Raw genomic sequence first — 21,678 nt, forward strand, 5'->3', positions numbered from 1 at the left:
ACAGTTCTATCTCAGGCAGCGAATCAGGCGAGCAGGCAGGCAGGGCTCTGTGCTGGAGCCTGGGTCTCGGGCTCTGGCTCCGGGCTGGGTCCTGGGGTGCCCGTGGAACCCGAGTCTTTTCCAGGGGATGTCTGGGTGACCTAAGGCCGGTCCCAATCGTTTCCTGTACCCTGGGGTTATCTCTCAACTGAAAATTCCAGTCTCTGATAGTGTGGTGCGCACATTTCAGTCTGGGACTGTGACCAGAGACACTGGCTTGTGGCTCTGGGCTGGGGCTGGGGCTGGCGGCTGGCAGCTAAGCATCTGGCGGAACCAGGATCTATTCTGCAGTTTAGCCGGGTGAGTTAAAAGCTGATTGAATCCCCCACCGTGGGGTATCCTCTCACCTGTGAAACACAATGACTGTGTTTTATGGCCGCGAGTTCTGATTACTGGTCACTGTGCTGATCCTGCTGCTGCTGCTGCTCAGAATGAGAGTCTTCCCGGCACTGCCATCTTGCCGGGAAAGCTTAATTTAGTTTTTTTATATTAATTACAGTTTATTCACTTTGTATCCTAGCTGTGTCCCCCCCCCCCATTTTTCCCAATCTCACCCTCCCTCCCTCATTTCCTCTCTGTCCCTCCCCAAGTCCACTTATAGGGGAGGTCCTCCTCCCCTTTCATTTGACCCTAGCCTATCAGGTCTCATCAGGACTGGTTGCACTGTCCTCCTCTGTGTCCTGGCAAAGCTGCTCCCAGATCAGGGGGAAGTGATAAAAGAGCCAGCCACTGAGTTCATGTCAAAGACAGTCAATTCCATCACCATTGCAATCCAAGGATAAATTTCCCTTGATAGAAGGAGCAGTATAAAATAAAGAGAAAGATAATTGCTATTGTAAAAGTTTTAAAATTTATTTGTTTTTTTATTTACTTTACTCCCTGGTTGTAGTTCTATCACTCTTCCCCTCCCAGTCCTACCTTCCCTCTATCCCCCTTCCTCCTCACCTATTCCTCAAAAAAAGGAAAGTCTATTCCTCAGAAAATGGGCAGGCACTCCCTTTCCCATTCACTCAAGCTCATCAAGTTGCAACAGGACTGATCCTGTTCTCTTCCCCTGTGGCCTGACAAGGTAGTCCTTCCAGGGAGGAAGTGATCAAAAAACTATCAAGTGGGTCCATGTCGGTACAATCCCCATTTCCCTTACTAGAGAACCCACTTGAAGCCTAAACTTCCCATCTGCTACATCTTTGTAGGGGGCCTAAGTCCAGTTCATGCACGGTCCTTGGTTGATGCTTCAGTCTCAGCAAGCCCCTCAAAGCCGTGGTTAGTTGGCTGTTGGTCTTTTTGTAGAGCTCTTGTCACCTCCAGGTTCTTTTCTCTTTCCTTCCACTATTCCTCAAGACTCCCTAAGCATAGCCCGATGTTTGGCTGTAAGTCTCAGCAATCTGTTTTGAGACACTGCTGGGTAGATCTTCTCAGGGGAAAACTCTGACAGGCTCCTGTCTGCAAGTTTAGCAGAGTATTATTCATGGTGACAGGAGCTGGCACTCTTTCCTAGGGTGGGTCTTTGGTTAGGCCAGGCATTGTTTGGGCCTTCCCTCAAACTCTGCTATATCTTTATCCCTACACATCTTGTAGACAGGGTAAGTTTGGGGTTGAAGTTGGTGTGGATGGGTTGGTGTTCCCCTCCTTCTACTAGAAGACTAGTCTAGTTAGAGGGAGTCCCCTTCAGTCTCTATGGCCTCTGCTACTAAGAGTCTTTGCTTGAATCCTCCTCATATCCTCCCAGGAGCCTACACTGACTTAGGTATCTAACTTGTCACAGAGATACCCCCACCCTCAATTTCTCTTTTCTCTATAGGCCTTCAGTCCTCTCTCCCTCTATCTCTCCCCAGGTCTGATCTCTACCTACTTAACTCTCTCCACCCCTTCTCCTACCTTGTTCCCTCTCTTCAACCACTACATTGTCTATTCTGTCTCCCCTTCCAAGTGATATTTATGCATCCTCCCTTGCATCTTTCTTGTTATTTATCTTCTTAGGGTCTGTGCCTCATAGTATGCTTATCCTATATTATATGGCTATAAGTGAGTACATACTAAAAATGTGTAACTCTTCGCAAATTTGAATGTCTTCCTTGAACAGAGGCCATGCTAGTCTTTTCTGTATCATTTCAATTTTAGTATATGTGCTGCTTAAGCGAGCACTATTGTAAAACTTTTTTTATTATTATTAGTTAAAAATGACCTCATATATGTATTCTGCTCTTGTCTACATGTTTTCTTTTTTATTTAATTTATTTTTTATTATTAGTTACATTTTATTAATTCTGTATCCCAGCTGTATCCTGCTCCCTTAATCCCTCCCAATCCCACACTCCCTCCCTCATATCCTCCTTGCCCCTTTCCAAGTCCACTGATTGGGGAGGACCTCCTCCCCTTTCATCCGACCCTGTTCTATCAGGTATCTTCAGGACTGGCTGCAAAGTCCTCTGTGGCCTAGCAGATCTGCTCCTCCCTTGGGGGGTGGGGAGGTCAAAGAGCCTGCCATTGAATTCCTGTCAGAAATAGTCCTTGTTCCTCTTACTATGGGAAACCAATTTGTTACTGAGCTACCATGGGCTACATCCGAGCAGAGGTTCTAGGTTAGATCTATACATGGTCCTTGGTGGAGTGTCAGTGTCAGAAAAGACCCCTGTGCTCAGATTTATTTGGTCCTGGTGGAGTTCCTAACCTTTCCACATCATACTAACTCCCCTTCTTTCATATGATTCCCTGCAATCTGCTGAAGGTTTGGTTATGAGTCTTACTATCTGCTTTGATACACTTCTAGGTAGAGTCTTTCAGATGCCTTCTGCGGTAGACTCCTGTCATATGTCCAACGCACATCCATAATATTATTTTTTTTTACAATTTATTGCTGGTGGGAGTGCAAACTTATACAACCACTTTGAAAATCAATTTGGCTCTTTCTCAGAATATTGGGCACTACCTCAAGATCCAGCTATACCATTCCTTAGAATATAGCTAAAAGATGCCCTACCATTCCATGATACTTTTAATTATGAGCTTCACCTGGATTCTATTCTTTCAAGCTATATCTGTCACAGATTGCTCCCTCTAAGCCAAAGGGAAGGTTTCACCATTATTGATGGCCAGTTATCAAAGTGCAAAGACCATATTCAGGGCACCATGTCTATATGGTTGCTCAAATTTCCATCTTTATGACACCAAGATATCATTAGGAAAAAGAATTCTAATTCAAGATTTCAACCTGATGCATCTCTAATATTCAGAATGTATTAGAATCTGAATAATTTTGAGGATATCAGGATGGAATCTAAAGCTCTGTACAAAACCTTGAAGATCATCTTTAAAATACAGTGCTCTAAATTTCTAGTTTTTGGATTTTATTTTTAACAAAATATTTGAATATTTCAGTTTCCTGGCTAAATACTATATTTACATAATTTCCATCCCTCTCTGTGCTGCACACACACATATTTACATATTTTCCTGAGTTCATTATTAATGTTGCTTATACATATATTTATGGCTGAAAACTTGGTGTTGGAGAACCTGTCATGTGACATGTCCCTGGACAAAACTGATTCACTTTCTCTCGGGAGGCAGTGTTTGCCTATAGATTTTCATCAAAGGGAGGGGGCTTCTGACGATTCCCATATCCACAAATAATGCATGTATTTTAACCTGAGAAGCTAAAACCTTGTCCATTGGGAAAGATGGCAAGTAAACCTCTGGGAATGGGTTTTTTTAATCAAATTCTGATATGAACAGTTGTTTACAAGAAGTTTATTAAGGAAATTTCAAGAGAGAGTGACAGTAAACTTTACAAGAGCTGCAAGATCCAGAGGGTAAAAGCAATTAGAACCCTTCCACCATATTTGTTGCTGTTCAATAGATAGATGGCTTATTAAGGACTACTCCACCCCACATGTTTACATATTCCATGAAAAGATTCTTATATATGTTTTGGTGCTCTACGTGAGACCTTTGTATAATACAGATACCTCTGGACCTCTTCCAGGTGCTTTTCATTCCATTAAGGAGTTTGGTATTAAGATACTCTCCCTGTTGTTAAGTCCTGAATAGAAAAATGCTCTTTATTTCTAGTTTCATTACACTGTTAAAAAGGAACAGGCCCCTGTATAAATAAAGAAGGCAGAGTTGGATGTGGAAGATAAGGCTATAAAATGTATACTTTCAGCCTGTGGCAGTGGTGCATGCCAGTAATCGCAGCATTAAGGGAGGCAGAGACAAGTGAATCCCTTTGAGTTTAAGGCCAGCCTGGTCTACAAATTGAGTCCAGGACAGCCAAGGCTACACAGAGAAACCCTGTCTCTAATAACCAAGAAAACAAAACAAACAAACAAAACACAATGTGTACTCTCCTGTGAATTAAAGCTTTTGTATACTAGACTGGCCTCAAACTCACAGAGATCCACCTGCTCTACAAAGCAAGTCCAAATAGCCGAGGCTGCACAGAGAAACCCTGTCTCAAATCAAAACAACAAAAAAGTATTATCTCATATTTTGATGTTGTTCCAGGGCTCTAATGACCTTTGCAGTTGTCCTAATTTAAAGTGTGGCTGTTTGTTTTATTTATTCCAGGGTTATCCAGTTATCCAACCTCCAGTAGAGGAATACACTCAAGGCAATGCACTTTTCTAGGCATAGGATGATTTCCAGTGATGTACAGGCCAGTAGACACATTAAGCATATCTGAGAATGGTGTATGTCTGTAGCATTTTCAACATAAATGTCTCTATGACTGTTAGTGAATGAAAATAATTTAAACACACTGGGGTGCCTAAACATACAGATATAGTGAAGAAAAACATGAAATAAAAGGATAGTATGTTGTCTAGATGACTTTTAGAGTTTTCATGGAGTTTTTAAATTTTACCCATTCTACATTTTTTTCTAAAGGAATTGACAAGTAAATCATAAATAATTAATGGAAATACAATTAAAATCAACTAATCCTATTTGACCCTACCTACTCAATGTAATCTCAGGATTCTCGTTTTTTTTTTTTTTTCCAAAGGGAAGTTTTTCTTACTAGATTTCATATGAATTTATGCCAGTTTGGGCTCAACAGAAACACTCCTTGGTTCTAGTAAACCTGATTCTCCATGAATCTCTATACCACTTTTTTAGAAGCATTTTCAGATCCTGCTATTTTTACTTATGAAAATACTTTCCTACATCTTGATTGCTGCCAATGTATGGCACTTATATATTTGTTAGGATACTCTGACCTAGCCTACATTCTGATGCACTGGGTTAACTGCAGTTCTTTTCCACTAACAGTGTCATAACAGTCAGAATGTGGGCTCAATCAGAGTTGTTACTTAGGAAAATTTAAATAAAAAGGTAGACCCACACCCAGGATATATTCCTAATTAAAAGGTAAAACATAAGTGCTTCCTGACATAAGGTCTCATTTTTGTAAAACCTTCTCTGTAAGATTTCCTTAACTGGGTGTTCTCTTTGATTCTTGATAAATGCTTCACACTGTGCTGCGAAGGTCAGTTCGGGGTACCACAGCTGGATGAGCACTGCCTTACAGTCACATTAGTAGAAATCTATAAGCCTTCATCAGCACAGCAAATCTTTGACTGGGTCCAAAGATCTAAACGTGAAAGTCAGCTATTCAAAGTTGAAAGATGTTTTATTATGTGTTTTCTCTTTGGAGCTCTGGTGCTAAGGAAACTAAAATACACAGCATCTTCTAATCCAAGGAAGCTGTTGAATAATGCCTTAAAGCTTCCTAGCTTTTCATTGTGCTAGCATAGGGTATGTGAAAAGAAATTGTATTTGAGTTCCTGTAATATCAATTGCTAACTGTAACTTTGCTGGTGTTACTTAAGCCTGCTGATCCTTGGTTCTTTCAGTTGCAAGATGGAAACTGTCTACTGTTTACATCACTGTGAATGACATTAGCCATGAAAAATGCTTAAAGGACCCTGCTTCACAATATGACCTTGATTGCTCATTGTTATTGTTTCCACTTCTTCATGATCAATTCATCATTTCTTGCTTCTATACCCATCTTTCCACTAAGATTCATACAAGACTGTTATACTCATTGCTGTTAAAGATAATGAATACATTGTAGTCCATATCTAATAATTCCTCTTGTTAGTATTTGACAGCTTTGATTATTCCATCCTTGGAAATCTTATTTACTTTGGCTTTACGGATATTTCATTAATCATAATTGTGTGTCAGACACATTTCAAAGTGTGTTACATAGAAACCTCTGTACTTATACTATTTTTAGTGTTTCAGTTGCATTTTAAAGATGAGAGAATGATGCTCCAAAGCATTTTCATGTTCAGTAGCAAAGCTCATGAGTGAAATAACTGGGATTCAGGAGGAAGTATGACATTACTCAAATTACTATCCTAAACTGGATTTTTACCTCACTCTAAATACTTGGATAGTGTACTCATCCTTGGCTGGTGTGCTTCTAGATTGTTTTTTATTTGTGGTACATAATGTTTACTTTTTAAGTGGCTTAGTTATAAATTCCTCCAATGTGCAGAATCATATATATAAATGTATATATATATATATATATATATATATACATATATATATACAAAATTAATATCACATCCACACTTTAAAGCCTGATTTATTAAATAATAGGCCAAGATCTATATAGGTCAAATAAATGATAATGAAAGTCATGAAAAAAATGGGACAGGTACAGTGTTCCTATATCACAGTAACCAAATTTAATTCATTGTATAATGAATCTGACATGTTTCTGTGAGCTTATACATGTTGCATTATACAAAATTCGAGAAAATGGTAAATTAAAAAGTAGTTTTTTCAGTTTGTTTCTCTGTTTTAATAAAACACTAAATAAAGTCAACATGGGGAGGATTTATTTGGCTAATACTTTCAGGTCATAGTCCATCATTGATGGAAGTCAAAGCAGGAACTGAAGCAGCAACTATAGAGGAATGCAGCTTCCTAACTTGATTTGCCACTTTTCTCACAAAACCTAGGCCCAATTGCCTAGAAATAGCACCTTGCTCAGTGGGATAGGTCTTCCTACATAAAATTAAGAAAGTGTCTCACAAACATAACCATATTCCAATATGATGGAGGAAATTCTTCAACTGAGGTTTCCGCTTCCCATACCACACTAGCTGTTTCACCATGGCCAAAAAACAAACAAACAAATAAAAAGCACAACAACAACAACAACAAAAACTAGCTAATCAGCATAACAATGATGTAACGGTTCTAGTGGAATAAATTTTAAAATTACATAAGTAATGAATCTGTTACAAAAATCATTACTGCTAACTCTTATGAATGGCTACAAGGTAGAAAAGTAAGTAAAGCAAACTTAAGCACAACATACTTGGCTTAGAGAGAAAAAGAATTGTATGAAGGGTAATGTTACTCTTAAAACTAGTGCTGGAAAAGAGACTCTAATTGAGAAGACATTAGTTTCATTAATGAGAAGCTTTCTACTCTGGATTTGGATTAGGGAGATACTTACAGAAAGACCCCACCCAGCTTAAATTCTAATTTCTAAAAGAAAGCTTAAAGGGTTTCAGATCTTACAAAACAATCGCATACACAAGATGTTACTAATAAGATTCAAGGGGTGAGGCTCTATCTTAAACTGGAATTCTAACCGGACAGTATTGATCATGTTGTAACTGCCTTTTGAGACATGAAAAATTGAAGATTGAGAGTATTAGAGATTATTTGTCCATGGTTTCAGAGAGCTGCTGAGGTCAAGCAGCATGTGAAGGCATGTCTTTACAAAGTCACAACTGTTTATTGTGGGGAGCTGTGAAAATGAGGCCTTGGTTGAGGTGGAGAACCCAAGATGTTGTGATACCAGAATTATGAGACCACTGACAAAGTCAGCTGCACACAAGTTATGAAATCTACCCAAGAGAGAGATATGTATGTTGAAAAAAAAAATGCAGGATGAGTAGAGGCATCTGATATCTGTAAACTAGATTCCAAGTCACTGGCCAAAGACCCCTGGTGTTTCCCTTACTGGTTTTGGTCTTTGTTTTGATCGCCTTATTTTCTCTTCCTCATTCCTGCATTTTTTACTATAGCATAGAAATGTATATTGTGTCATTGCATATTGGAAGTACATATTTATTTTTTTTATTTTCCAAGAAGTCACTGTAAAAACATACTCTTTAGTCTCAGAAAGCACTAGGGACTTTAAAACACAGTTAAGACTGTAAAAGACTATGGGTCTTCTGAAATTGAACTAAATGCATTTTGCAACCTGATATAGCTGTTAGACTCTAAGAGACTGAGAGAGGAATGTGATACATTGGATGAGATATCACCCTATTCATGCTCATCTGAATAGTTGGTCCAGATCCGGAGACACTGGGTAAGATTAGGATATGTAGCTTTGTTCATGAAAGTGTGTCATAAAAGCCTGAGGGCAGGCTTTTAGGTTTCAAAATCCACAGGTAGTTTCTCGTGTGCTCTGTTGGCTTCTGGCTTGTAGTTCCACATTTAAGCTCTCAGCTTGCTGCTCCAGTTACTATAACTGCCTACTGCTATGCATCTCCACAGTAATGGTGATGGATTCTTATCCCTCTGGAACTATAAGCCTAAGTAAACCCTTTTTTCTATTAGTTGCCTTTCTTGTAGTGTATTATCACAGCAATAGAAATGTAACCAAAGCACCCATGTTAAAATATAGTAACCCAAATAGAAGTCATTAGTTCACCAGATTGGTCTTTGGTGGTAGACTTACTTTGGATTATCTTTGGTTCCCTATTATTTGGCCATGTCTCCTACAGAATAGTGTCATACCACAACCAAAGAAGGCCCAAAGGAAGGGACTCTTCCTGGGACCTAAGCAACTCCAGGTTAAGACTCAGCCTACAAGGCTACAACTCCCATGCCAGACTTTCTTCCTCCAGGCCTTACTATCCATAACTGCTGGTGTACCCTTTTTGTTAAGGGTTAATTTTCAAGGGAGGAGAAAAAAGCTTACACTCATGGTCTGCTGGCCTAAAAGTTCAAGTCTCCAAAGTACAGTCCAATGTGTCTCTCAAATCCACTGTGCTCTGTTCCCAGGCTTTCTTACAGAATCATGAATTTTGTCATGAGAGTCAGCGTCTGGGTCTTTTCCTCTGTAATATCAGTGAAGAAAATACTTTCCTCCTCCAGGTCAGGAAGGCTATTTCCTGAGGACAGTTCTCATCTGAGGTCTGAACTTGCTCTCTGATAATCTAGGAGACACTACCAGCCTCCTGAATTTCTAGCCCTCAGCCTTTGTGTACACACTGTTTCAATTTATATACTGCAAATCTACCCTCGTCCATTCCATACCCAAGCCATTTCCCTTGCCTAGCCTTCTTGAGTTAGAAACCAGCATCAGATTTCAAGCCAAGCACATTCCACTTCTAGGGTCTGCAGTGTTGTATAGCCCCTTAACCCTGACCTAACAGGTTCAACTAGATTTTCTTCCAGAGAGCTTTAAATGGTTTTGTTTTTGGATTCTGGTATTATTTGGCCTCTACCCCTGCATTCAGGCCTTGAGAACCACCTGAGGCTATACCTGTTTTCTCAAAATCTGTGCTGAAACACAGTCTTTAAATGCCTCTAAGGCAAGACCTGTCTTTGCTTATTTATGTGCCATTTCCAGGGCACAGTAACAGCTCAGTAAATGTTGAATCAGCAAAAGATTTTTCTCTCCTCTCTAGTGTAATGTACCTTACTCTTACCCTATAGAAGCTCCAGGAAACAAAATATATGAAGGTGAAGCAAAGTGGGGTAGATTTCATGAAGGTTTCCAGGTTATTAAATATCACTTACCCATATTCTTATTTGTGCTCTTATTTCCTGCCGGGCTGCTTCTTTGGTCTGCCTACCACTCCAATAACACTTCAGAGCAGTTTCAAGTCATGAGTGAGGGTTTCCTAATGTGGCCTGCTTTCCTCCTAAGTTCTGGTAAGTAGGATAACTACACTTTACTAAAGGAGATCAATCCTTACAGTATGTGGCTGCTAGTGAGGAACTCTGTGATCTCAGTACATTAGATTTGCCCTTTGAGTCATCCAGATGCCCTGCTATAGGGAGTATGCTCACTGTGGTGAACACATGGCCATGTAGTTTCCCAATGTGTCAGATAACTATTATGTCATGTGGTGAGGAAATGCAAAGTTCTGATCAATGTGTTAGAGGTATGAAAAACTGAATGAGCCACATGTAAACTAGAATGGATGGCCATTGTTTTATACAGTTGATGGCCCTCATAGTCCATATCTTGAATCAAATCTTTCAATAATTCTTGTACAAAAGCATCTGGACACAATGTATCCATCCAATGACCAGAAGAGACCATTATGCTATCACCCCTCTCTTTGATCAAAATTTAATGCAAATAGAGATTAAATCAATTGACAAATCCCTATTCTTATTCAGGTTTTAGGATTGAAAGAAAATAAAGGCTAGGTTAAAGATAAAGCAAAGGATAAATTTGGCCTGAATCTAGTGTTGTGAGAAAATCTGGTTACAGGATTATCCAGGATTGAAAATGTAAATTCCAACAAGTTACTTATGGAAAATACAACGTTTCCAAGGATATGACATAGGAGATCTTTCATCATCTTCAGTTGGATGAGAAGATGGTAACAGAGAACAAGTTACTCTTTTACCACAACCCATAGGTGCATATTTTAAAGGGACTTCTCTCAGAACAGGAGAGGGTTACCTGAATCTTTGGTCAATAGTGTTTTATTGCAGGGGTTCAGGGTCTAGATTTACAGGGTTTTTTTTGTTGTTGTTGTTGTTTTGTTTTGTTTTGTTGTTATTGGTTTTGCTTTGTATATTTGCCATTGTTTCTGAGTCTCTTGCACTGATGTAGATTAAATTTGAAAATATGCAGAACATTCCTCTAGTGACTAAGAGCTTACTTTTGGCACAGTAAAGTTGAATTTTCAACAAATGAAACAATTTTAGATAGTCATTGTGGCCTGTGGAGGAAGAAAACAGAACAAATTATTGTTTGGTGTCTAGGTCGAGGGACACTAACTACTTTTTATGGTTATGAAACCAGTTCCTCAGGAGTTGTTGAGTTCTGACTTGAATGATGGAAAGTAAGAAACCTTACTAAGTTTTTAAAGGAAATATTGTTCAAAACAGAAAATAAATTCTAATGTCTTCTAGAGGAGATTTGCTTGTGTAAAGAGCAGTTTAAAGAATCAGAGATGAAAGAGCATTATAACAGATGTGCAGGGACTCCCTTGTATCTCAAATCTGGAGAAGAAAACATTTCCACATGAAAACCTCAGGTGGGGGAATATCCTAAGTCCACTGTAATTGGTCTAATGTGGGCTACAGAATCAAATATGTTAACTGCATGCACTGAGGAACATTCTGCTCCAAAATTCTGTCAAGCAGAGGTAGATTTGGATGCATTTTCAGAAATGATATTCATTGAACTGTGTCTCATAGGTTCACAGAAGTGAGAATATTTATAAGGTCAGCATTTCAGGTAGAACAGAGGGACCTTGTGTACTTGTCTAAGTAAAGGAGACAGATTAGAGTGAATTAGAGAATACACATAGAGTGACAACAAAAATTCTGATATAACCAAGTTTTTCTGACTTTACCAAATGGATTCATAGGGTACATATCAGCCTCTTCTGTCCCTACATTTTCATCGTGAACTATGGGAGTGGAGGCCGAGTTCTGAGGTCCATGGTATGCTGAGGGTTTGTGTCTATTGAGAGTAAAGGTGAGAGCTTGAGGTTGGGAATGGAAGCTCCACTCCAGATAAAGCTCTAAAAAATAATACAACTACATGTTTGGTAAGCCTGGCACCAACTTGGAACTACCTTCTACGAAAACCCCTCTTAGTCTTTCTGTCTGCAGGGAGCCAGGCATTGGGTTGGAAAATGTCATTGTCACCTGAAGTTAAAGTGAGAGGTTTTGGTCGATTGGAGTGCTTCTGTTTCATAGGGAGACACCAATACTAATGTCAATGATTTCCTCTGGTAAGCCTGGCATCAAGGTGTGACTCATATGTGTGCATAAGCCCCCATCTCCTTTTTACAACTCAGGACTCTGTGCATAGGAGACATTTTTCAAGATTCCTAGAATGGAACAGGCTTGAATCAGTTCAGCATCAAGATGAAAACTGAGGGTGGGTTGTGGAAGCCTCATAACAGATAGGCAGTCTTGGGTCCAGAAGCAGCATTGATGAGGGTTTTCCAGCAAAGGATCTGACTTTCCAGAGGAAACATTCATTCTCATCAGAGGACTTGGGAGGACTCTAAAAATTTCTAAACATTTTTTTTTTTTTAGTTTGAGGGATGTCTCAGTGCTAACTTCAGGAAGTAGCCCCCTTCCCACTTTGCTACATCCACACATGGAGACTGGAGAGATGCAAGATGATTCTGTGAGGTTTCTGGACAGGAGACAACAACTTGGTATGGTATTCTCACAGTGTGTGAATAAAGTTGGACTATAATAGTCATTTTTAAGGAGGTGGTCCCCACATAATTCATCATCATGTACAGCATCAGCCTATATCCCAATGGGGCAAAAAGAAAAATGAGATCCTTCAAAGTTCATTGCTGTAGCCTCTGAATTGGAACTAATTTCTGTCATTCCTGGAGACAGAGAGGGCTGCCTAACTTGCAGAGTCTAAGTAGGACCTGAGAGTGGAATGTGGAAGCTCCACTCTGGATAGAGAGACCACAGATAATATCACTAGTCTGGTGTATTATGCACTACTTTAATCTAGACTGACTTGTTTTAAGGATCCCTTGCCTCTCCCTCAGGGGTGTGGAGAGTCTGCTCTTAGGAGACATTTCAGAGTTTCTCAGAGAGAAGAGGACAATGTGACTTTCTGACTCCACATGCAAGCAGGCAATGGATATCAGAAGCCCAGTCTAGATAGAGGGGCATGCATAAAATATATTTTGTCCTTTTGAAGGTCTTGCATTAAATTGAGGCTGAGTTGTTGCAAGGCATGGGTACCCAAACTTCCAGATCCATATTAAAAAAACTTGGATGACTCAGAGACTTTTTGTGAAGCTCCTTGAGGCTAAAAGATTCCTGAATGCTGATTAGTAGAGATTAGCTCCTCCCCTGTGTTTCAAGTCTATATCCTGGTAGTTTGGGGATTCAGAGCCATTTCGGAAGGGTGAAGTCCACACTCAGTACTCTCTGCATCTGAGGACTTAATTTCAAAGCAAGCACAGGTGGCTATCTACATCCAATAACTTGGGGACTCGGACCTCTTTTGTGAGTGTCCTGCTAAGGGTAAGTACACTTATTGCTTTCTGCATATAGGGGATAGGAGACTCAGAGTCATGTTGTGAGTACCCTTGAAAAGGAATTCCAGTAAATCCTTTCTGCATCTGGGTACTTCCCAGGCACTGAACCATTTTGTCGGGTTCCTGGAGGCTAGACAATTCCTGGATGCTTATTTGTGGGAAGTATCTCCCACAGTTCCACTTCAATATCCGGGTAGTTTCTAGACACAGCACAGTTTTGTGAAGTTCTTGGAGGGAAGAAGTCCACTCAGTGTGCTCTGCATAAGGGCTTAAGCTTCAGAGCTAGCACACCAGGCTTTCTTTATCCAGGTACTTGGGCGAATCAAGCCTTTTCTGTGAGTGTTTTAACAGGGATAACTACACATAGTGTTTTCTGCATGCAGGGACTTACAGGACTCTGACCATTTTGTGAGGTTCCTGGTAGGCGAATTTATAGTCAATGCTTCCTGTATCCCAGAGACTTTGGAGACTCACAACCATTTTCTTAGATTCCTGGAGGCTAGAAGACTCCTGAATGTGGATTTGTGGAAATTAACTCCTCCCCACTGTTCCCAGTCCATTTCCTGGTAGTTTGGATACTCAGAGCCATTTTGTGAAGACTTTGGGAGGGAGAACCACTCAGTGTGCTCTGCACCTTGGGACTTAACTTCAGAGGTAGCATACCAGGCATTCTGCATCCATAGACTTTGTGGACTCAGTGCCCTTTTGTGAGTGTCCTGGTAGAGGTAAGTACACTTACTGCTTTCTGCATGCAGGGAATTAGGGGCCTCAGAGTCATTTTGTAAGGTTGCATCTGGGCATTTCAAAGGGCAGAGATATTTTCTGAGGTTTCTGGTAGGCAGAATTCCAGTCAATGCTTTCCGCAACTTGTGGACTTTGGAGACTCAGAGCCTTTTTGTGAGGTTGCATATGGGCACCATAAAAGTTCAGAGCCATTTTGTGAGGTTCCTGATAGACGGAGTTCCGGTCAATGCTTCCTGTATACTGGGGACTTTGGAGACTCACGGCCATTCTATTAGGTTGCTGGAAGCTGGAAGACTCTTGAATGCTGATTTGCGGAAATTAACTCCTCCCCACTGTTCCAAGTGTATATGCTGGTAGTTTGGGGACGCAGAGCCATTTTGTGAAGCTCTTGGAAGGGTGAAGTCCACTCAGTGTGCTCTGCATCTGTGGCTTAACTTCAGAGCTAGCATACCAGGCATTTTGCATCCAGGGATTTTGTGGACTCGGTGCCCTTTTGTGAGTGTCCTAGCAGGGGTAAGTATCCTTACTGCTTTCTACATCCAGGTCCTTGGGAACTTAGTCCCATTTTGTAAGGTTCCTGGTAGTTGGAGTTGTAGTCAATGTTTTTTCCATTCTGGGAACTTTGGATTATTACAGAAGTTTTGTGAGGTTCCCTCTGGGCACTTTAAAGGGTTAGAAGCATTGTTTGACGTTCCTGGTTGGCAGAGTTTTCCTCAGTGTTTTCTGTATACTAGGACTTTGAGCAATTTTGTGAAGTTCCTGGTAGACACAGTAGTAAAAGTTTAGGGGCATTGTTTGATGTTCTTGGTTGGTGGAGTTCTAGTCAGTGATTTCTGCACCCTGTGGACTTTGGAGACGCAGAGCCATTTGTGTGTGTGTGTGTGTGTGTGTGTGTGTGTGTGTGTGTATGTCCTGGAAGGGGGAATTCCAATCAGTGCTCTCTAGCATCTGGGGATTGCAGAGGCTCAGAACCATTTTCTGGAAGGTGGAATTCCATTAACACTTTTTGTTTCCAGGGAGTAGGTGCCATTTTGTGAAGTTCAGGGAAGGGAGCCATCCTTACCCTGCTTTCAGATCTCAAGTGAAAACTTATGGTGCACTCTGGGATTCTCTTTCAGTATTGAAGGATTCCTGACTCCTTTGATTAGCATGGCACCAAGTGGGGCTTACATAGAGTTAGAGGCACTTTTGTTTATGCAACTGGCATTTCCTTGAGGACTGCACAGTTGCATTTTCGCAGTAAGGAGGAAAAGTCCTTGTCCAGGATTAAAGCTTGACTGGACAACAAACTGGAAAAATCCCAATTCCCAATAGAGGGTCACACAATATTAAAGCTGTAACCCTGTTGTGCCTACTGTACCAAATGGGGATTTGGTTTTAACAATAAGCCCTTTGTCCATGTATTCACAGTGGACAAATACAGAGGAGCTGTGTTTAAAAGTCATCTTAGACTAGATGGCAACTTCTCTTTTATTGGGGGGCCGGTTGCACCTGACAGTGGACTCCAGAAGCCCCATTCCATCTAGAACAATGTTTCTCAACATGTGGATCTTGACTCCTTTGGGAGTCACAGGACCTTTTTACAGTGTTTGCCTAAGACCATAAGATATTTACATTTGAATCAAAACAGTAGCAACTTTACAAATACGAAATAGCAACAAAAATAATTTTGTGGTCTTGAATTACCATAACATGAGGATCTGTATCAAAGAGTCACAACACTAGAAAGGTTGAGAAGCACTGATCTAGTGTGAACTCAAGTTATAATTGGACTGGAGAATTATATAATTATGTCATTCTTAGAGGAACTAGTTATTTCTTGACACTGGTACACTCTCCAATGACTCAGGGCCCAAGAGAGACTCCATAAAGACTCCAGGCATCTGTCAGTCAAGATGGGTTTTGGGAGTAGTTTGAGGAACTTTTTCCAGAGATAAATAGGCTGAAATAAAGAAAGCTACATTGTATAGGTTTGACCCTGCTTATACAAACCAAGGCTAAATTATGGGAATGAGTCCCTCTGTGTCTTCGGTAACTGTCTCCTGGGATTTGGGAGACGTATACCCATGTGTCAGGTATGGTTCCAAGTGCTCAGAGGATGCCTTAGTGCTGCTGGCTTGCAGGAAGGAGGCTTACTTCCTCTCCACAGGTAGCAAAATTACAATTATGAAGTAACAATGAAAATAATTTTATGGTTTTGAGTTACCACAGCATGGGTAATTATATCAAAGTGTCACAGCAATAGGAAGGTTAAAAAGTACTGACCTACTTCCCTTCTCTACTTCATATACATGCAGAGTATTTCTGAAAGGTAAGGCCTTAGATGGGTAGAGGTACTGTATCATGGCTCTAAAGCAGGAGCAAGAAGATCCCTGATACTGGACCTGAAGAAGTTGCCACTTACCCCATTCTTACCTCCTCTACCTTCTACAGCCCACACTGTGGAAAACTGTGGACCAAAGATGTAACCTTTAACTTCCTCTTCAGGGCTTTAGGTGGGGATCAGGCTTGGCCTGGTCCTGAATGATGTTTATCTGAGAGTCAGCATGAGCCTTATGAGATATAATTGGAAAACCATGGGAATCCCCAAGCTAAAAGAGGAATCCTATTCATTCATTCTGTCTGTCTTGAGAAATACCTCAAAGTTCTCAAAATGGGCTTTTACTTCACTTCCTCTCTTCAGGAATGTGAGCCTGTACTGTGTGTGGTATCAGCAAACAGCAGACAGAGCTACTAGAGGGAATTGTCCATTATCTTCCAGCAACACAGGTGAGCAACCACAGTGAGAACTAAAGGTGTGAAGAAACCCTACATCTATTCTAACAAGGGTCCATAGTTTCTGTGGCTTATTTCGGAAGGCTGGAGAGCCCTGGATAGATGGCTAGTGTTGAAGGCTTACTTTCAGTTGCATATCTACTAGTGAGAGTTCTCTGGAGATGATATACTTGGTCCTAGGATTAATGTCACTGCAGAGGAGGGAGCCACATATAGACAGCAGAAGTATTTGGTAGTCAGACCTCTTATAAGGACTATATCTAAGTCAAGAAAAATGTACTTTTGCAAACTGAATATACCCTGGCATCATAGTTCTAGGACATTAAGTGGCTTGCTTATTTAAACTATATCTAGCAGGAGTGGGAGTTCTGGTCTGGGGGACAGGTAAGGTGAAATTGAGGTAGACTTAGGGAACCCATATTTCAACAGAGTTGACCCCAAGTAGTGTATGTGGTCATCACTAGAGATCTCACACAGGGGTGAATGAGATTGGTACCAGCTCACTTCTCCTGAGAGCTTTAAGGAGCTCAGGGAGATGAGGCATGTGACCAGAATTTGGTTAATCACAAGGATCCCATGGCTGGCCAGCTCCAAGTAAGGATCTCAGAGGATTAGAGGAAACTCCAGCCTGAAGCACAGACATATATCCAAATATAACTTCCCCAAACCTCTTTCTCCACAGCAGTCCTCTTCACGGCTGTCAGTCTGAAATCCCTGTATAATTTCCAGGAACTAGTCTAAAGAAGTTGAAGGACTTGGCTGAAGTCATCAGACGGTGGATCAGGTGTGCCAGGACGAAAGTGAGACCTTAGGAAGTCCTATAAGCCCAACACAGAGACTCGGTACCCCCTTGCCTTCCTGCCAGCAGTGGGAAATCCTAGGCACATTAGATAGATGTCTTTCCTTCTCCTCTTCCTGTCTCACAAAACATAGACCTTTGCCTTAACGAATGGAGACATAGAGGGTCACATGGAACAACCTTCTCCTTTACATTTATCCAGGTAAGGATCAGGCTGGTCTCATATGCTAGGAAAATGAGACCATACTGATCTGGGCAAACTTTTGCAACTGCTCAGGACCAGGTATGAGGCACCCTCACTTCCCTTGATTACATCTAGAGACACAGAATTTCTGAGCATTTGCCTCTGGCAAGAAGTATGATGTACCTGGAAAAGCCATGTCTTTTCCTCTTTCAGGTTTTTTAGGGGTGCATGAAGCAACATAGTCTTTGGACTTAGAGTACCACCTAAGCAAACTCCTGTAAAATTTTTTTCTGGGAGATTACCCTGACATTTTCCCATTCTTCCTCAGATTTGTGAGTCTTCATCCCTGTGAACTGCAAGTATCCAAGGAAACTCAAGATGAATCCTACTGAGAACAGCCAGAGTTTAAACTTCCTGCATAGCCCTCAGGCCCAATGGGAAGAAAGTGGCCTGGAGGGTGCTCAGGCCACCATGGATGAAGTGGGGGAGATGGAGGTCATAGCCACCAACTCAGGGGATGTGTCTGTTGGAGGAATACCAAGTTCTCCCCAGAGTGCCCAGAGAACCTCCTCTCCTCTCACTGCCATGGGCTCTATTGCAGGGGCATCATCATGTGAGGCCTATGGCAATCCTGAAGCAGAATTAGCCAACCCTGAGTCTCCCCAGCAGGGTGTGCTAAATAGAAAGATGGTTGATTTGGTGAGATTCCTGCTCATCAAGTTTCGAAGGATGGAGCTAACCACCAAGGCAGAAATGATGCATAGGGCCATGAGAGATTATGAGGAGCACTACCCTGTGATACTTAGTAAGGCCTCTGAGTGCATGAGGCTTATCTTTGGCATTGACATGATGAAAGTGGATCCATTTATCCATTCTTATTTTCTTTTGCCTGCTCTGGGGCTCACCTATGATGGGATGATGCATGGAGTTATAGGCGTACCCAAGACAGGCCTGGTTATAATCACACTTTGCATCATCTATATAGAGGATAATTGTGTTAGTGAGGAGGTTTTCTGGGATGTATTGAATAGCCTTGGGCTGTATGATGGGGTTGATCATTTCATATTTGGTGAGCCCAGGAGTCTCATAACTGGAGAATTTGTACAGGAAGGGTATGTGGAATACAGGCAGGTGCTCAATAGCTGTCCTCCACGCTTTGAGTACTTGTGGGGACCAAGGGCCTATGCTGAGACCTCCAAGATGAAAATATTGCAGTTTTATGCTAGCATCCTTAAGCAGGATCCCAGATCCTACGCTGAAAAGTATGCAGAGGCTTTGAGGGAAGAGGAAGAGAGGGCCTAGTCCAGAAAACCCATTGTTCTGACCATCACAACTTCTACTGTAGTAGCATTTTAGAGTTGATAGAGAAATTTTTAAGGTTAAAATGATATTAGCTATGTATCTGTTGTCGATCAGGTTAGGAGAATTTTGTTATCTTGAAAACAAACAAGAATGTTTTCTAATTTGTAATATGTTATAAAATATGATACCATTAAAGATGGAATTCATTGGGCAACAGAAACGAAATTGGCATTAATAAAAAACAGAATAAAATTAATTTCTGATCATGTAACCATGTTTAGTCTCTCATGCCAGTTAACTAATTAAAGTTAAAACTAAACTAAATGGAATTTCTTCCCAAAATCTTCACTGAGGATCTATTCTGTGCAAAGTTCTGTGTTATCAGTGGAATGTAGGAGAAACCAGATCCCTATCTCTCCTTAGATAATTGGTACATAGCAGAAACCAGATACATGCTTTTTTTAGATGGGGTGAGTGCAGGAGCCAAATCCCTGTGAGGAAGGCCGAAGTCCTTTTAAACCACAAACCCTAGTACAGAAAGACTATAGAGGGCCCTCCTGGAGTGTCTGTCAGCTCTTTAAACCAAGGCAGCTTGGGAGGCTGCCTTGGGAGTTGATTGCAATTAAACTGCAGTGTAGCACCCTTGGGAGGTGTGACTGACTTAGGGCTAAGAGATGGGAAAACTGAGCAGTACCTGTTGTCAGTGGACTTCAGCAGAGAAGAATCAGCCTCGGCATGTCACTTAGCAGGGAAACATATGTTTCATATGCAGTCAGGAAGATTGTAAACCCATCACCGCAAAACATGAAACTAAAATATTAAAAGAAGAATCCTGTCCTGGGGCAGGAATAGGAGTTACAGTTGAACACAACTCAGATACTCTAAGGTTTACTCCTGTGTGCTACAGAAGGTTCCACACATGGTGGAATCATGGAAAAGTAAGGCCTAGAACTCCTAGACAGAGACTCTTTAACTTATTATTAAGATTACTTTAAGTGTTTTTTAGGTGTATGAGTATTTTGCCTGCATGTATATGAGTGGAGTATTTATGTCCCTGATGGCTACGGGAACCAGAAGTAGAACACAGACCCTTTAGAATAGAAGTTAGAATGTTTGTAAGGCTGTGCATGATATAAACAAACCTTTGGTGCACTCATTGAAAGACCAGTAACTGCACTGAATTACCAAGCTTTCTAGCCCCAGGTAAAGATAAACTGTAAAATAAGTATTTAGGTGCGTATATCAGTGTGAGGTCAATACATACATGCCATGGTACAGATATGGGCAGCAGATGACAACTTTCACATTGTTTCTTGCCTTCTACCATGCTGAAACAGAACCGCTCTTGTATCTGCTGCTACACTTCTTACTTCAGACTTGCTGCAGATTGTGCCCATTTCTCTTTCCTTTACCTCACATCTCAATAGAGGAGTGTTAGGATTTCAGTTGCACTCTGTTGAAACTCTTAATATGGTTTGGGGGAATATAACTCAAATTGTCAGGCTGGAGTAGCTAGCTCTATTACCCTTTGACCCATCTCCTCAACCTTAAGATAACGTTTTAGTTCAGTTATCTTCAGTGCATTTTTTTTTTCTATCTGTAAGGGAGTGCTTACTTTAGGTGGTTGTTGAACTGTTGGTTTTTCTGGAAAAACCTCTGGGAGGGATGTAAGTGAGTAGCTGGTTCTTACCTCACACTCTAGGAACATCCCTTTTAGGGAGGTAATTGTGCACCACCGATTTTTACTTGTGTCCAAAAAGAGGGAGAATTTAGTGAGTTTTTTTTTTTTTCTGAAATTTCATTGTGGCTGTTTAGGTATACTGTGTACTACATGTTCTCTGATATATCCTAGAGAACAAGGACAGTAGCACGACCCCAGGGTGGAAGGGGCTGGAACCAAATTCTAACAAAAAGAACAATTATCTGCCTTTTACTATGGAAAAGTTTCACTAAGTTTCACTTAGTTTCACTACGGAACTGTACTGGGGCTTTGAAATGCAGGACCCAAATTCCAGCATTCCTGATAGACAGGCTCTACAACTTTCTAGAAGAAATGGGAACACCATGGCTCCCAGCCTTGAGAATTTTCTAATTCTTGTCTAATAGTGACAGTGCTGTGATGAGATCAGGGTTATGCATGCATTTTTCTCTTGCCTGATGCTCCTGTTGCCTCTTCTGGAAGAAAAAAAAAAAAAAAAAAAAAAAAAAAAAACAAAACTTCACCCTGACTAGTGCACCTAATGAAAAGTGCAGGCAAAGAATCTTCAGGTTCAACGTAGAATAAAATTAAATTAAAAAGAATACATGAATTTCAGGGCAAATCTGGTCTTAGAATCCTAACCAAGAGATAAGGAATGTTACTGCCTCATAATCCACAGTAGTTGATTTTGTTGTACACAGGGTTAACAGTTATAGATAGTATAATTAACCCCATCATGACCACCACTCTTTTACTACCTGAGCAGGAGGTAATACATGTAATATTTTTCTTGATATGCTAGAAACATATATCAATCAGAGATAGTAATTAATGTTGCACATTTTTATAATGTGCAGATTATATGTATTATTGCTGT

The 21,678-nt window shown here is 40.8% G+C and overlaps 1 protein-coding gene and 1 non-coding gene across 2 annotated transcripts; one reads left to right on the forward strand and one right to left on the reverse strand.

Moving 5' to 3' along the window:
- Positions 1–2,077: 2,077 nt before the first annotated feature.
- LOC132650156 (U6 spliceosomal RNA) lies at positions 2,078–2,184 on the reverse strand. Its single transcript, XR_009588551.1, has one exon. It is a non-coding gene; the product is annotated as a U6 spliceosomal RNA (small nuclear RNA).
- Positions 2,185–18,178: 15,994 nt separating this feature from the next.
- Positions 18,179–19,102, forward strand: LOC110542338 (melanoma-associated antigen 10-like). The gene has a single exon (XM_021628942.1). It carries the CDS (start codon positions 18,179–18,181, stop codon positions 19,100–19,102), a length of 924 nt encoding a protein of 307 aa, XP_021484617.1.
- The last annotated feature ends 2,576 nt before the right edge of the window (positions 19,103–21,678 follow it).

The sequence above is a fragment of the Meriones unguiculatus genome, chromosome X (assembly GCF_030254825.1).
Source record: "Meriones unguiculatus strain TT.TT164.6M chromosome X, Bangor_MerUng_6.1, whole genome shotgun sequence".
Lineage (NCBI taxonomy): Eukaryota > Metazoa > Chordata > Mammalia > Rodentia > Muridae > Meriones > Meriones unguiculatus.